This window comes from Sylvia atricapilla, chromosome 10 (assembly GCF_009819655.1).
Source record: "Sylvia atricapilla isolate bSylAtr1 chromosome 10, bSylAtr1.pri, whole genome shotgun sequence".
Classification (NCBI taxonomy): Eukaryota; Metazoa; Chordata; class Aves; order Passeriformes; family Sylviidae; genus Sylvia; species Sylvia atricapilla.
The window spans coordinates 13,732,146-13,747,904 of record NC_089149.1 but is presented as its reverse complement, the minus strand read 5'-3'; the positions used below and the strand labels follow the sequence as shown (position 1 = coordinate 13,747,904).

The following is a 15,759-nucleotide window of genomic DNA, read 5'->3' as shown; positions in this document are numbered from 1 at the left end:
TAGCCAGCATTAATTATATCATTGGAAAGAATGGGCTGCTTTCCACATTGTGTTACACAGAGAATTCGGTGCCTCAGAAGCTGAAGGACAGATTTAGACATCCAGCCCCCAGTACATCCCGCTCTGCTCCTGCCTGGTGCAGGGAAACTCGTCACCACCTGAACAGACTCTGACAAAACCCGAGCACTGATGCTTTAACATAAAAGGAAAAAACACACCAGAAGCACCTTTCTGAAAATGACACCTCCTGTCCATTGCGATACAAAACGAAGAGTGGCCTGAGCTTAGGTCTCCAGCTAGGATATCCCACGTCCCGGCTTTACCCTGATGTGCTCCGTGCTGGCTTTGGGACGGCGGTGCTGAACTTCTTCATCCCGGCTTTCTCTCCTGTCACACGTGGATCAGCACACGGCAGGCACGGAGGTTTTCACGAACTTCGAGGATGAAAAGCGGGGTTAAGCAACAGCGGGACTGCCAAGGAGCGAGGCAGCCCGGCCTTTCCCGGCGCCCGCTGGGCCACACGGGCCTCGCCAGGCACCCTTCCAGCTGCGGATCCATAAAAACTGATGGAGCCGGCCGTCCCGCAGCTCTGAGCGGCTCTAGCTCACGCCAGAGCTCCCCGCAAGGAAAACCTCAGCACCACCAAAACCAAAGGGCTTTCCGCGGTGAGGCGAACCGGGAGGAAACTGGAGCAGGAGAGGAGCTATGCCGGACACGTACGGGGAGGCGAGCGTGCGGCTCCGCCGAGTTAAGCGGGGGACGCGTCTCCCGTTTCCTCGGGCGGTAAAAATATGACACGCATTCGCGAGGAGAATAAAAGCAGGGAAACAAAGGAGCGGGAGCGAACACCTGTCGCTCTCCTCGGGGACGAGCCCTAATGCTTTTATTTGCCTCAGTCTGCTGGGGAACTGCAGCTGCCAACTGTCATCAGCATCAAGTTACCCGCACAAAGCTGCCCGGCTCCTGCAGCCAGGGAGGCGGGCGGCTGCGGGCCCAGCAGCCCCCGGGCTGGGGATGCGCTGCATCGCCGTGGGTCGCGCACGGCCCCGCGGGCACGGCCACGACCAGCGCGTCCTCCAGGCTGGCACCCACAGCCCGCGCCATCCGCCGGGATCGGGGCAGGACAAGACCGGCTCCGTGGCCAGCTGTGCCTGCTTAGCCCCACGGCTTCCCGGTCACGGCTCACACTGACTCCTTCACGCCCGGGTCGGTGCTGACGCCCGGCTTTCCCTGCCGGGAGCTGGCCGGCCCACTGTGCCCTCCTTCCCGCGAACACCCCAGCCGCACACACGGGCACCCCGAGGCTCTGAGGCCGGACCGGGCGCGGGGGCTCGGGGCTCACAGGGGGAGCCGCGGCCGGCCCGGCCCCGCCCCGCCCCGCCCCGCCCCGCCGCAGACAAAGCGCGCGGCCGCCATTGGCCCGTTCGGCCAACGCTCGGCGCTGCCCGCGCGGCGCGGCCAATGGGCTCATTGACATGCAAATCGCGGGGTATAAAAGGGCGGCGCGGGGCGGGAGCGGCACGCAGCGGAGGGAGCGGGGCAGCGGCGCGGCCATGGCGCCGGGCAGGGACAGCCCGCCGCGGGGCGCGGGCTGCGCGGAGCCCCGCGCCGACAGGAGGGTGAGCGGCGGGGGCCGCGGCGGGCGGGGCGGGGCCGCGGCCAGGGCGGGCTGACGGCGCTGTTGTCCCCGCAGGCGAAGAAGCCGCTGGTGGAGAAGAAGCGCCGGGCGCGCATCAATGAGAGCCTGCGGGAGCTGCGGCTGCTGCTGGCCGACAGCGAGGTGAGGCGGCGGCGAGGCGGGGCGGGGGCCCGCGGGGCCCGGGGCCGCGCTGACGGCCGCGGTGCCCCGGGTCAGTTTCAGGCGAAGCTGGAGAACGCGGAGGTGCTGGAGCGGACGGTGCGGCGGGTGCGGGCCGTGCTGGAGCGCCGCGGCCGCGGTGAGTGCCGGCCCGGGGGGCGGCGGGGGGCGCCCGGCCCGGCCCGCGCCTCACCCGCGGCCCTCTCTGTCCCCGGCGGCGCAGGGGGCGGGCGGCGGCTCCTCGAGGCCAGCGAGCGCTTCGCCGCCGGGTACATCCAGTGCATGCACGAGGTGCACACCTTCGTCTCCAGCTGCCCCGGCATTGACGCCACCACGGCCGCCGAGCTGCTCAACCACCTGCTGGAGTCCATGCCCCTCAGCGAGGGCGGCTGCCCGGACTCGATCACGGACGTTTCGGGGGAGCCGGCGCTCGGCTCGTGGCCTGCCGGCGAGGCGCTGGCGCTGCGGGCCGGAGCCCGGCTCTGCCCGGCCCTGCCCGGCCCGGCGCTCTCGCCCTCCGCCGGCCAAGAGACCTGTTCCGAGTCGGCCGAGGCCGGGCCGGGCCAGACCTCCACGGACGGACTGGACGCGTCCCAGACGCAGGGCCTGCCCTCGGCCGGCTCGCCCCAATCCATGTGGAGACCCTGGTAACCGCGGAGAGCAGTGAGCGCAGAGACTCCTCCGGGGAGGGCAGGGTGCCCCGCACAGGCTGAGTGAGTGTCTGTGTGAGTGTGTGCGCCTGGCAGCGTGGGACTGCGGACTCGGGCACTCTGACGCTGTCACGCCCTGACAGCCTAATCGTTAACATTTCATCCCTGTGCGTGTGCGTGTGCGGCATTTTGTAACTCTAGGGGTTGTTTTTACGAGAGGATGGGGGGGAGGAGGAGGGAGTTGGTTTGTAGTAGCCAAGCTTTCTGGTGGAGACGCAGCAGTTATTTTATAATCCTATCTCTTTCTTCGTGGCCCTTAGCGACCCAAACACTGCTACCTTTTAAGAAAAAGCCCTTGTGCATTTTAAATCGCAGTAGTTAATTCCAGAAGAAGCTGGAGCTGAGTCTGCATGCACGGTTTTAAGCATTCTAGTGATAGCACAGACCCCTCAAAGGTGTCAGTGGGGGCATCTGTTCCTGGTAGCAGCCTAAAGCCTCACCTTTAGGGAAGGGAGAGAAAACTAGAAACCTGGTGGACTTAGACAAGCATTTTAAAAGATGTTGGTGGCAGGGTGCCTTTTAGAAATGAGTGTCTTTATGCACATTTTGCTTTTAGCACATTTGAGTTTATTGTGACTTTATGTATATTAGGGTGTCAACTGCTTTTTATTTTTAATCTTTAATAAAAAAATCCCTGAATTCACAATGTGGCATATATTTTCCAACCCGTTTAAGAACATTAAAAATATAGCTCCCTCTTCTTGGCTCTTAACACCAGTATGTGTATATCATGGAAACAATGCTGCTAATTGAGACTTAATCCTTGTACTAAGCGTTGTTAACTTAACTATTGAAATTCAAATACTTCTTTTGTTTAATTCTACTTGACACTTAAGTTTATTGCATGAGCGAGGTCATGGTGGCTGAAGTTGGTTTTAGGCCACGGAGTTTGGGGCTGGTTGGTCTGGATGCCAGTCTCAAACCTACTCTACTTGATCTGCCATCTGATGCCCTTGCTCACACATGCACAGCTCTAACTTCAGAAGTGCTAGGCAAATCCTGTCCTGGGGCATAACTTCACAGGGGAGTGGTTTGCTCTTTGGGTTCTTTTTTTTTGCTGGTGGGAAGCAGAAAAAGACTCCGTTGAACAGAGTGTGCAATGGGTTTGGAAGGTGTTCTTTAATGTTTTGGGGGGCTTGGAGGGGGACCTTCAGCATTCTTATCCTTGAGGTTTGACCTCTCCTGGTTCCTGCTTTGGGGAGATGCCAGGTTAGTTATGGTGTGGTACAATACCTTTAGAGAGCTGTCGTTTTAAAGAGGAAAAAAGGGATTGTCAAGTGTCTAAATACGTGGAAGTTCCCAAACATAGAACAAGCAAGAAAGGAAGCAACCCAACGACCAAGGGTCTAGAGATGTACCTTTGTTAATAATCCCATGGAATAATAAAAGTAGAAACTGAAGCACTGGCAAGGCCTTTCCTTTGTAATTTTTTTTACCTGAGGTGGGTGTTCTTGTTCAAAGGTGTCAATCAGAATGTTTGGTGCTTCTCATCCCGTTGTGCTACATTCCCTTTGAATGTGTTGGAGGAGAAAGGCAAAAACCAGCTGAGCAAGGGCAGGTGAGAGCCTCTGTAGTGATCTTTCTGCTTTAGGGAGGGAGGTTGGGGTTTGAAGTGGAAGTGAAGCCTGAGACCCTTGCACTAAAACACCCCACACAGCTGATGACCTCTTGGACTGAGGCTGTACCACCCAAGTCCAGGTTTATTTATATCAGTTTCCCTTGGGTCTCATGTCCTGTTTGATACATCTCTCTCTTAGCACAGAGCTCCCTGTACCCCCAAGGACAGTTCACACACAGCCCCTCAACCAGGACCCCTCACGTCTGATGGCTGGAAAAGGCCCTTCAGAGGGAGCTGCAGCCTCAGCCCAGTTCTTGAACGTGACAGCAGCAGCTACAGCCCAGCCTGTAGCTAACAGCAGCGCTCAGACCCTGCCTGAGCTCAGTGCCTTCTGCAGTGGCACCCAGGGCTGATGCTGGCAGCCTCTCCACTGCTGCAGGAACACCAGAGGCAGCTCAGCTTGGCTTCATCTATGTGAGACGAAGGATGCTTGTGTTAGGGCTCTCTGTAAGGCTCCTGTGAAAGCAAGTGCAAATACTGACACTGCTGACAGAAACAGCCCAGAATCAACACAGAAGTGCCAGCTTTGGTTCAGCAGGGCTTGGGGGCAGCTCAAAGCAAAGTCAGCCCTGCTCAGCAGCACTGCAGATATGGTGCTCAACTTTCCCTCTGCTGGCCTTGGAGAAGGGAAGCCAAAGCTTCTCTTTTCAGTTCCTGTTGCTTTCCCATTCCTGCTTGTGCTGCTGCCCTTCCCACAGCCAGGGGAACCTTACTGGGGTGGACACCTGGGCACATCCCCTTCCCTCTGCTGCAGGGAAAACAGCAGCAGGGCTGTGAGGCCACCTGGACAGCTGCTTTCCCAGGGCTGGAGTGGTTGGGAAGAGCAGAGGGATTACAGCCCTTTCCCCTGAGCACAGTGCTGTACAGGCTGAAAAGAAAAGCCAGGTCAGAGCAGTACTATGAGGAATTTTTCAGTAGTGTCAAAAGCAGTTTAGAAATGTGTTAGCAATGTGGCCTTTTTTTCTTTTTAATCCACAAATTAGGTTCACAGAAAGTTTACATCCTCTGATTAGGCGTTGCTGGATTTGTCCATTTGCATTTCTGTACCTTAATGCACAGGTGTCAAATCTGACACTTGCCTGACAAAGGCAGGAAGAGGTGAGCATTTTGGGGGTGGGACTGGGGAAGGGGCAGTGTATTAGGGAAGGAAGGTTTCCAACAGCTCTGATGAAAAACCGGGGAAGCTTTTCAAGTTGTTCTTTATAGAAACTGCCTTTATTCTTTTCCATTCCAAAGTAATACAAACAGACCATCTGATCTAACAGGACTCCTCTCGTTTGATATGCAAGTGGAGAATAATAGAAGAGCTCATTTTCCCGTCTCTTTGCATGTCAGTTGCTCACACCTGTTAGAGGGGAAAAATGCTCCTTGTTAGACTAGGTCAGGTGGGAGGACTGGGAGTTCAAACCTCTTGGCAGCATGTACCAGAGGTCTTTTAGCAGAGCCTCTGGCCAGGAGGCAAGATCAAGCTTTTAAATCACACCAATCAACTCAGAGCTTCTTTCATCTCCCACTAGCAAGTATCCTGCAGCTCTCTGCAGTCTCCCTCTCCAAATAGATGTTTCAGTCTCTATTCCAATGAAAAGGCTAGAAGACTACAACCAGCCCAGGCCTCAGCAGCAGGTCTAGGGGTGCAGACATCAGGCAGGAACTCTCTGCTGAGCAGGCAGTTGGTTCCTGCCTGTAACACAGCTTTAATTTCTTACCATCCAAGATGCTGCTGTTAGCAGAAAAGTACCGAAACGTCACAAAAAAAGATGATTTATGAGAAGTGCTGGAGTGAGTATTGGTTAATCCTGACACCCAGAGCCTTGCCACATTATGGTAAACTCTTCACAGATAACAACCCCTCAGCCCCAAGGGGCTGTCCACTTTTGACAGCTCCAGCTGCTGGAGCCCAGTTTGAGGATTGCAGGTTTTGGGGCTGTGCCCCAGCACAGCTCTGCACACACACTCCCAGCCCCAGTCCTGACTGCTCCTCCCCCTGCAGACACACGAGTTTTACAGATCCCCTGTTCAGCTGCTGCAACACACCCAAACCTTTGTCCAAGCCACTCGCTCTTTTCTCTGGAGATGAAAACAGCAGGGCCAAGCAGCACATCTCCTGTCAGGTGTGTCCCAGAGCTCCTTGCTTGAACCTGATCCACACGAGTCAGCGTGGATGGGACCAGCATCTTGCTTGTTCCACAGAAGAGCAAAATGGTCCCAACGTCATGCAGGCAGCACATGGAAAAAGCAGGGATTCACACACTAATCCAGCAGCCTTAACTGGAAGACTACCGTTTCTCTGCCTCCTAAGAGATTTATTTTTTTTTTTAATGAGATGCATGGTTCCAAGTTGCATCCTCTAGCAAATTCCCAAGTCCACAGTTACCTAAATGGATAGTGTCTCTAAATTGTCCACCTCGGGCCTCTCAGGCTTCTGCATGAGCTAGGCTAAAAGAAAAGCAAAGGGGATAAACAGTCTGTCTCCTTGCATGGGATTTTAGCTCCCTACACAACATTAGCATTTCATTAGAGTTTTCAGCAAGTCAGATTCAGTGTGCTGCATTTTAAGGAGCTTAAAAAAAAATCCAGGCTCGTTCAGAAAACATTCAAATGTGAAAATACACCTCAGAGCATGATGCCTTAAGTTAATTTAGTTAAACAAGATGATTACTGAGGGTGATTTGATTAGTTATACTGCCTGTGTTGCATTATACATATGTTCTATAGTTCACTTACCAGCTGAGGAAGTGGTTCAACAAGTCCTTTAATCCAATAAAGTAGAGCCTTAAGTGCCAAGACCTAGATAGTAGGTCCAGATTGTCTGAAATGAGAAGGAAAATGTTTGAAATGAGACACTGGAAGAAGTAATGAGTTTCCTTTCTTTTAACGTCGAGGGAGACAGAATATATTTCCAGAAGCAAATACAAGTTGCTTTGGTTACAAACAAAAACTACTTAGTAAAACAACAACATACAAGTAATTATATTAACTGATCCCTTCTGGCCTCTGATCTCTTAAGTGTAAAATTAACTCAATTTGTGGTTTATAGTTTTTGCATTGGTCTCTGGCTAAAATATTAGTAGAAAGCAAGGAGAGTAGTTTTCTTTGTATCTGAGGCAGCTCAGAGCCAAGGCATCTTCAAACATGCATTCGCAGGCCACTTCAGGAACTGCACAGATTCACTCACCCTCAGCTGAACTCTGCAAAGATCCTGCACCTTTTAACTACAAAACAGAGCAGCCTCATTTAAAGTCATCACCAGAGAGGCACAGCTTAAAGCATCCTTAAAATGGTGTGCCTGTGTCCACTGAGAGGGAAGGGACATCCCTGAGCATCCCCCAGAGCCCGTGTGCCCACCCAGTCGTCCCTGAATGGGTTTCAGCTCCTCATGGCCCCTGTGGGTGGTGCTTTAGGCTTTGCACCATCCATGGCTGACACGCACCCAAATAAAACTCCAGACCTCCAATCTTCCTATCCTAAAATCAGTTCACCAGAACCAGCCTGTGCTGAGCAAAGTCACTATGAAACCCCTTCCACTGTCACCATGCAACAGATTTTGTAATTAATGTTCCCCATATTGAAAAAGGGGGGAAGCCCAGAAGAGACAGATCAGCCCCACCAAACTCTTCCACCAGTGGGGAGAGGTTGGTCACAGCACCCACACCAACTGGGTCTCACCTCACCAAGAACTGAATCACACAAACTGAGCAAATTTGCCTCCTTTGGGCCTGCAAATGTCCCTTGATGTTTACAACCAGCCTTGGATGCTCATTGCTCATGGCTGACCCCAACGTTGAAAATACCTACACTTCCACTTCTCAAAACAACATGCTCAGATTCCTTTCCTGTTCAACAGATTGTCAACAGGTGCCTGCACAGTACCAGGAGCCCAAGACTACTTTACACACATAATCCTGGTCCAGATTCTCTCTCTTGTTCACAGGAGCAGATTAGCAGGTCAGAAAAGGAGTGTAATTGAATCCCCCCATCCAGGCAGAGGGAGCACGCAGGTTCTTACCCAAATCTGGGACTCTGGAGCAAATCTCTACTGAGGAGCTGCTGCTCCCCAAGCAGCTGCAAGCCTCCCACTCATTAATCCCTCAACCAACCCCGCATTTCTTACTAAGCCAACACGTGCACTCAGGGAAGCCCAAGACTCCTCAGGAGCCTTAGGGTACCTCTGCAGAGTGCCCAGGATGTCCTTTGTTTCCCAGCAAGCTTTAAATAAAGTGACAGAAGTTGGAAGGCTCCTGAATGCACTTGGCCTCAAAGAGAAGGTTTTAAGACCCAAAGGACACAAGCAGTCCCACATCACACATGGTGGGGATGCCCTGGGGTGGCTCCCTGGAACAGGGGCCAGACAAGATAGAGAGAATAAAGTGGGTGTTTATTAAAGGCCTTCTACAGACACACCTTGGGCAGTCAGAGCCTCTCAGAGGTCACACCCAAGGTGGACCATGGTCACGGGTTTTTCAGACAATTCTGAGTTTGGTCCATTTACATCTCAGGGGTGAATGCTGCAATTACAGCTTCAGGTAATGAAGTCATTTAGCCCCAGTTTGCTCCCCCCAACTCACTTTTGTTGACATCTCTTGGGGCCTGAGACAGGGAGGTGTCCTTTAGTTTCAGGCCTAGAGGAATTGTTCTGTCTGAATAAAACAGAACAGCAGCTGACAGACTGTTGAGTTTAGAGTTATACACTAAAGCAGTACAGGATTTGAAAAATATAAATGCTAAATCCTAAGGCATCAGTGAGCCTGGCACCCCCAGTGTCCTGGGCTGTAGTTTAGGATGTATTCTATCACCATCTTCACTTAATGGCCCATCAATGCCTTGTGCATGACTCACAGATAACTCCCTCTGGAGCTATCTCTCTGTAATGGGCCATCAAGGAGCTCCTGTATGACTCATCATCCCATTGGGAGATGCTCCGCCCATGGGGAAGAGCCAAGCATTCTCACCTGGATATAAGCTGGGATTTGGGACAGTAGAAGCAGCCCTCATCCACTGGATTCTCAGAGAACTGGAGCTACCAGACCTTTCTATGGGATCACTGCTTCAGGAAGACCACCTCACCTGGACTGCTTCCATCACCCTGCTCAGGTTGTATTCTGACTCTGTCAGTGTTTGTTTTTTTTTTTTTTTTTTTTTTTCTTTTTGTATTTTTGCATTTATTTTATTTTATTTTTTTCCTTTTCTTCTCATTAAATTTTATTTCTGACTTGGAGCCTCTCACTTGGCTTGTTTTCAAACCACAACACCCAGCTGCACTGGTGCCACACAGTGCCCATGGGGGATAAGGAGCAGCGGCCACCCTGCACTTTGAGCTGCTGCAGGAAGCAGGAAAATGATTCACATCCTTTCAGGCAGCACCGAGCCAGAGCTGTGCTCCTTGGCTACAAAACCCCAGTGGCAAAGCAAAGCACAATGCAGACCCCAAGTCTCTAATGCTGCTCTATGCTGACTCAGGAGTCAGCTCCCAACCCTGTTCCTTCCAGCACCACTCCTCTATTGCTGAAATTACAGTCTACTCCCCAAACCCCTTTAAAAAGAAAAGCAACCAAAAAAACACCAACCAAATTCTAACCTGTCAGCTTTTTGCTAGAAGAATTGGCTGCATTTCCAGGGAGGACACACAGCAATATGTACCTGCTTGCTTTAACACCTTGGGATTTATTTGCGTTTTTTAAAAGATGCAACAAAAACACCATGCTAATGTGCAAGCTGTTACGACAGCCAAGAACAGTTTGCTCTTGTTTAGTTCTATCAAGAGCTATACAAAGAAGGCAGCAGTGATACCTCAGAGTTTCTTGGGGTGATAAAACCAGAATTTACCACCGATTTACCAAATTACCAGAATTCTCCTATGTCTTTTGTGGGTTTATACAGCCACACACAAATTTACAGCTGTTGGAAATCATTTCATAGCACAGAGAGGCAAGGGCAAAGGAAGAAGGGAAGGACTCCTATTTAGGCTATGGAGGAGAATGAATCTGTAAGGCCAGAGCATCTGCTGACCTCTCAGAACTGTCCAATTTCCCTAAAATCAAAGCTCTTGCTGCCAGCCACTGCTGTTGAATCAAGCCAATGTTTTCTTGCACTTTAATTTGTATAATATATGAAATCTAAGGAAGTACATTCAAAACAAGTAAAATATTTCCAGTTTCCCAACATGGAGTCTACTGGCAGACACTCCCCTCTCCATTCTGTATTCAGGCAGTGTGTTTAACTCAAGCATTACATTAATGGAGAACTGGCCACAAGACTCTCAAGGCAGAGGTTTACTGGGCAACTGGCCAATTCAGCTGAACAATCCTCCTCAAATTTTACATTCTCAAGTCTCCTATGACTCAAATATTATGAGTCTTGAGTAGTGGATGAATCACTAAGGTCTTACATGAAGAGCAAGTGTTGATGGGTGAATGACAGATTCATAAACTCCACTGTTCCCTTTGGTCACCCAAACAGATTTAAGTGCCACCCAACCCTTCAGGGCAGGGTTCTCCTTGGTCAGCCTGGCAATGACCCCTCTGACTCAGCCACATACACGCATTTAAATTATTAGAGGCAAACGACATGGGCCAGGTGGAAAATGAAATATGCAAACGAACATAATCTGTGTCATGCAAAATAAGTAGATGAGGAATGAAAAAAGTCACGTGTATTCGAGTATTCTTTACTTTGGTTGTGGGTTTTTTGTTCTTCCCCTCCCAAACAGAATGCTTGCATTCCTGCTGCCTGCCCTGGGAAAAGGGGTTCCTGCAGTGCTGGCAACACCACGGGAATTCTCAGGTATATCCATGCCATATACTTCTAGATCCCGTTGACACCAACAGGTGGACTCTTTGGTGTGGCAGTCCTTCTGTCACTTGTCCAGTGCAGCATCTACAGTCCCTGAGCACAGGGAGTGACACACAGCTCCTGGCCATGAGAGCACAGCAGCAGCTGCCCAAGCAGGAAGGGATTTAGCTGTGGATCCCAGTTTGTCCCACCACTTCTGGAAAAGCCTGTCAGTTTGTGAGAGCCTCCACTGAGTGTGCTGTCTTCACCTTGCCTTCATTTCTTGGTGAGAAACCTAACCAAAACTGCTGCTCACACTGCCTCCCCCCAGAAATGTAGCAGAATCTTACAGTGTAATGGGGAGATTTGGCTTTCTGGCTCAAATGAAAAGATTTTGACCTCTGGTCATTTTTGATGCTGAACCACATGAGCCTTCAACCTTCCTGCATCTCCTGTTAGAGTCTCAGTAATGAGCAGGGAAATGGGGACTGGAGAAGAGGGAGAGCCCAGGTGGTGCTCGGGGTTTGTTTTCTGCAGTGCCTGTAACCATGGCATCAGAGCAGCACCACATCACACACACCTCCCAAAGAGGAAGGGCTCCACTTCCCCTGGAACAAAAGCATCATTTTATACATGTTTTGTACTTACTGGTTTTGTTTTTAGAGAATATTTGATACTGAGGAACTGTTTAGACAATGATATTTTAGACATTTTTCTGAATAAAGGTGAAAGGGATTCAAGCAGCCCAGTTACTTATCTGGGGTTTGGTTTTCAAAGAACCCAAAATCTAAAGTGCCTGGACACACAAATTTGATTTGATTCATGCTACCTTAGAGTTCAGATCTGTATCAATCTGACAATGCAGCTTAGCACACAGCCCAGACGAACACAGCCCTCGGGGGGTTGGGTGCTGTAGCTGGAGCTTCTTTTGCTAAAAGCTCTAAAGATCACTTTTCTCTATCCTCCTCAAAAATTTTTTTTCTATTTTTTTTGTCTAGACACCGGGCAATTCCAGCCTTCCTTGTTTTGACAGCTTTCTTGTTTGTTTTGGGTCACAGAGTATAGACACACAAAGATTTAGCCCCGCGTCTCTTTTCTGCTTCTATTTTAACAACTCCTCACCTCCATTCAATTAAACTGGTCCTAAAGGTCCCGACGTCCTCAAGCCTCAAGAGTGATTCATCTTTATTTCTTTCTCAAATTGTCTGACAAGAAACCCTTGTATCTCATCGAAAGAGAGAAAAATTGTGTTTTGCTGTTGATAAAACTATTTTTAAAAAAGTAGTGTTAAGCAGTTTCAAAGAGGCAGTGGCCTTTGGAGCTGTTATTATCCTCTTCCTCCAATTCTTTTATGAAGTCCCAAACCAGAGTGCAACAGCCCAAATGTTCCCAAGAGCAGCAAGCTGTCACCTTCTATATATAGCCCAGGTGTCACAGCTCAACCCCAGCTTTATCTGACAGCCTTAGCAGTACCAAAGCAATGCTTGGAAGGCTGGGGATACATTTAATTGCAGCAATTTACTCATGTAAGTTTTGGGAACCAGCTTCAAGTCACCACTGTGTGTGTTGATAAAATCTGCAGAATCTGGGGAGGCTCTTGCATCCACACTCCTGGGAGCAGCCCTGCAGAACAAGGAGTAGAGATTCCTCTCCTCTCCACTGAAAGCCAAATTTTACATCTGAAAGTTTCACAAGTTTTCTTTGGAAGTGCTCGAATAACAAGTGAGTTGGACTGAATTATGGAGGTGACAAATGCCACCTCCATTTCTAGACCCTTCTCAAAGCAGATCAGGGCTCAGTGCTGCACTTCCCCCAGATTTACAGATTTACAGCCATGCAAGGTTCATTGATGTGCCCAAGACACCCAAGTTCTCCTGCAAGGCTGCAGTTTGTCCCCTCAGAGGGCACTGTGGGCACTGCTCCACAGCCTCTCCAGCCTTTGGGCCCTTTGATCCTGTCAAACACAGCCCAAAAGACTCTAGCTGCAAAGCTACCCTGTCAGTGTAATGAGTGAAAGGCAACACCATGACCTTCCCAGGCCTATGAACACCTCAACGAGGTGTAAAGGCACTCACACATCACTTCACCAAAGTAATCCTGTCACTAAGTGAAACCTGGACAGCCGTGTCCGGTTTGCAGTCTGCTTCAATCCGTGTCATTCTGCCCTGAAATCGATGTGACACTGTCAATGGTTTCCTCAGACTGAGACACAGAGACCTTTATCCCAGCTGTTGGACTTCAGCATCACCTCAGGGTGCTACAGCACATACAGAGCAGGTGTTTCAGGGGGCTGCAGGACTAATGAAACGTCATTCTAATCGGGCCTTTAGAGCTGAACACCTTTAAAATTCACTGCTCATGTAACACAAAGTAATTATTACTGAAATAACATGAAATTCACTGCCTGACTACATCTAAAGCTTTAGAAGGCTTTATTGAAAAGAGTTTAGTAACCATATTTCTGTATACTAAAAGACAATGGAAGCGAAAGACAATGGAAGAATTTCCTAGTTCTTTACACGAGGTGGGAATCCTTCAGCATCGCCACGTGGCTTTGGCAGTTAAAAAAAAAACCCAGCACAATTCTAAAATAAATATATTTATACTTGGATTTGTCTCTAGAGGGGAAGGAGGCTAAAAAACTTCAAGGCAAGAAGGAGTGAGGAGGAGGAGGAGGAGGAAGAAGAGGCAGCCATCCTCTCCCAGCAATGACCCGGGAACAGAAGGTTCTCCCGGCCCCGGCCCGGCAGCTGCGGCTCAGCCCGCCCCATTCACAGAAAAGGAGGAGCCTTGTGAAGACAACTGCGAATAGACGCTGGCAGTAAGTGGCGCTGGCCACATCGCTGCCATTGTCCCTGCCCGCCGCATTGTGTCACGCCATATGCTCCTCCAGGGCACCAAAGGCCATACAGAAGGTGCTGCTGTGGCCGCGGGCTGTGAGCGGAGCCTCCCTGGGCTTTCCATGCCCTGAGGCACACATGGATGCTTTTTTTGGTGGTTTTATTTTTATTTTTTTTTTAGCTCCATTATTTCCTAGAGATTTAAAAAAAAAAAAAAAAAAAAAAGTAAATTGAAACCTCATTTAGGCTCAACAGGAAGAGAAACGACACTATTAGATAGCTATCACACTGAACAATGGAAAATACAAAATGGTTCACTTCCATACCATTTGATACTGAAATACTCTGATTGGTATAGTAAATTACATGTGTTCTCGCACTGCAAGAGAAAAATAACACCGTTTTATTTCCTAGAATCCTGTGTTGCTGCAGAAACAAACCACGCGTTTTAGGACTCTAGAAGAAACAGTCCCTCTGCATTGCAGGTACTGCTCAGCACAAAGTTGTTACTCTGCAATTTAATTAACCATTTTCATCAGAACCCCTGTTTTTTACCAAATTTAGAAACACAACTGAACCATGAAAGAATAGTTTTCCAAAATATGTGAGGACAGATCTGCCAGTATTCAAAACTGAGACTGAAGGTTAAAGGAGGTGAGAGAAGTTTATTAACACAAGAACAAAGACAGTCCTGAGCCTAATTTATGTGTCAACCTCGGTCTTTATACGCTCCCAACAAAACTGCAAACACTTAAACGCTGGGGAGAGGCCGTCAGGAGGAACAAAACTGACAGCAGACAGGATGGACAGATGGCCCAGATTAAATCATGGGTGTAAATCCTGTGTACCACTCACAGCACTCACCTGGGAGCTGAAAGAATCGAGCCCATCCTGCCAGGTGCCAAAACCAGAGCTGCTGCAGCCTCAGGGCTCCTCCAAACCAGAGCAGGGGATGCACAGGCCACCCACCCAACCCTTCTTCTGCTTCCTACAGCTCAGCAAATTAAAGATTACAGCCAGTCAGAGAAGTACATTTGCTGACTTTATCCAGCAGCCTGTGCAAAAAAGCCACAGATTTCCAAGGGAGTCAGCTGGTGATAACAAAAGGGAAAGCAGTAGACCTTACATTAGACAAGCAATAGTCAGGTTTTTTAAAAAGGAAAAGCATGGCCAGTAAGGTCTTGGACAGAAATGGAATTTTTGAAGCAGGCAGTGCAACAGCAACACAAGTAGTTTACTTTAGACCACTATAACAATTTAAAGAGAGCAATAAATTCACTATATCCTGTCTTACTACAGACTGAGGAGTGAGTTGTACACCTTGACAACTCCTGGAATACCAGGAAATTTGTATTTGTCTCCAAAACGAATGGAAACCAATGAAGTGCAAAGCAGTCCATCCCTCTAGGGCTGAGGGTGTAGTGGCTGCCCCAGCAAACCTCTCACTGCGCTGCAGCAGGAGCCCATCTCCCCTCCTGCACTGCACAGACAGCACTGTCCCCACCTGGGACATCCCCCAGCGATGCCCCGGCACCTGCCTCGGGACACAGGGCCTCTAACGAGTCCTTCAGCTAAAAAACCTCTTCTCTGGAAGGAGTGCCAAGTGCTCTCCTATTCTGGATTATCCACTGAGGTTAAACACTTCGTGTGCTGCCACAGCAGCTTCTCTGTCTGCAGCCACAGGAATCCTGGAATGAGACCTCACCACACACACACTGCTACTGCACACAGCAGCCTGGAGGAGCTCATGTTTTATCAGCAGACACTGAGAGAAACACCCATGATTAAGAGTTCAGTTGCCTCGGTTTCTACCCAGTCTTACGTTACTTCTCCACTTGGAAAGCCTGGAGAAGTTTGGGGCTAGTGTTTTGTTTGGTTGGTATTTGTTGTGTCAGTGAAGCAGAGACAAAGCTGTTACACATTTTGTGTGCCACCCCTGACAATAAGGTTCTCTTCCACAGCCTGGGAAAATGGAGTTCCTGAGCTGTTCATTACCTTGTCCAATATACTGAATACGTTTCTTAA

At 49.7% G+C, this 15,759-nt stretch overlaps 1 protein-coding gene across 4 annotated transcripts; it reads left to right on the top strand.

Moving 5' to 3' along the window:
- Positions 1-1,475: 1,475 nt before the first annotated feature.
- On the top strand, positions 1,476-3,918 carry LOC136365499 (transcription cofactor HES-6-like). 4 transcript variants are annotated; one of them, XM_066326009.1, is made up of 4 exons: positions 1,535-1,619; positions 1,694-1,780; positions 1,856-1,937; positions 2,110-3,918. In XM_066326009.1, exons 1-4 carry the CDS (start codon positions 1,554-1,556, stop codon positions 2,463-2,465), a joined length of 591 nt encoding a protein of 196 aa, XP_066182106.1. In that variant the 5' UTR covers positions 1,535-1,553; the 3' UTR covers positions 2,466-3,918. The 4 variants fall into 4 exon arrangements, with proteins under 4 accessions (XP_066182102.1, XP_066182106.1, XP_066182103.1 ...); XM_066326006.1 differs by having other exon boundaries at positions 2,022-3,918; XM_066326005.1 differs by having other exon boundaries at positions 1,476-1,619; positions 1,856-3,918.
- The last annotated feature ends 11,841 nt before the right edge of the window (positions 3,919-15,759 follow it).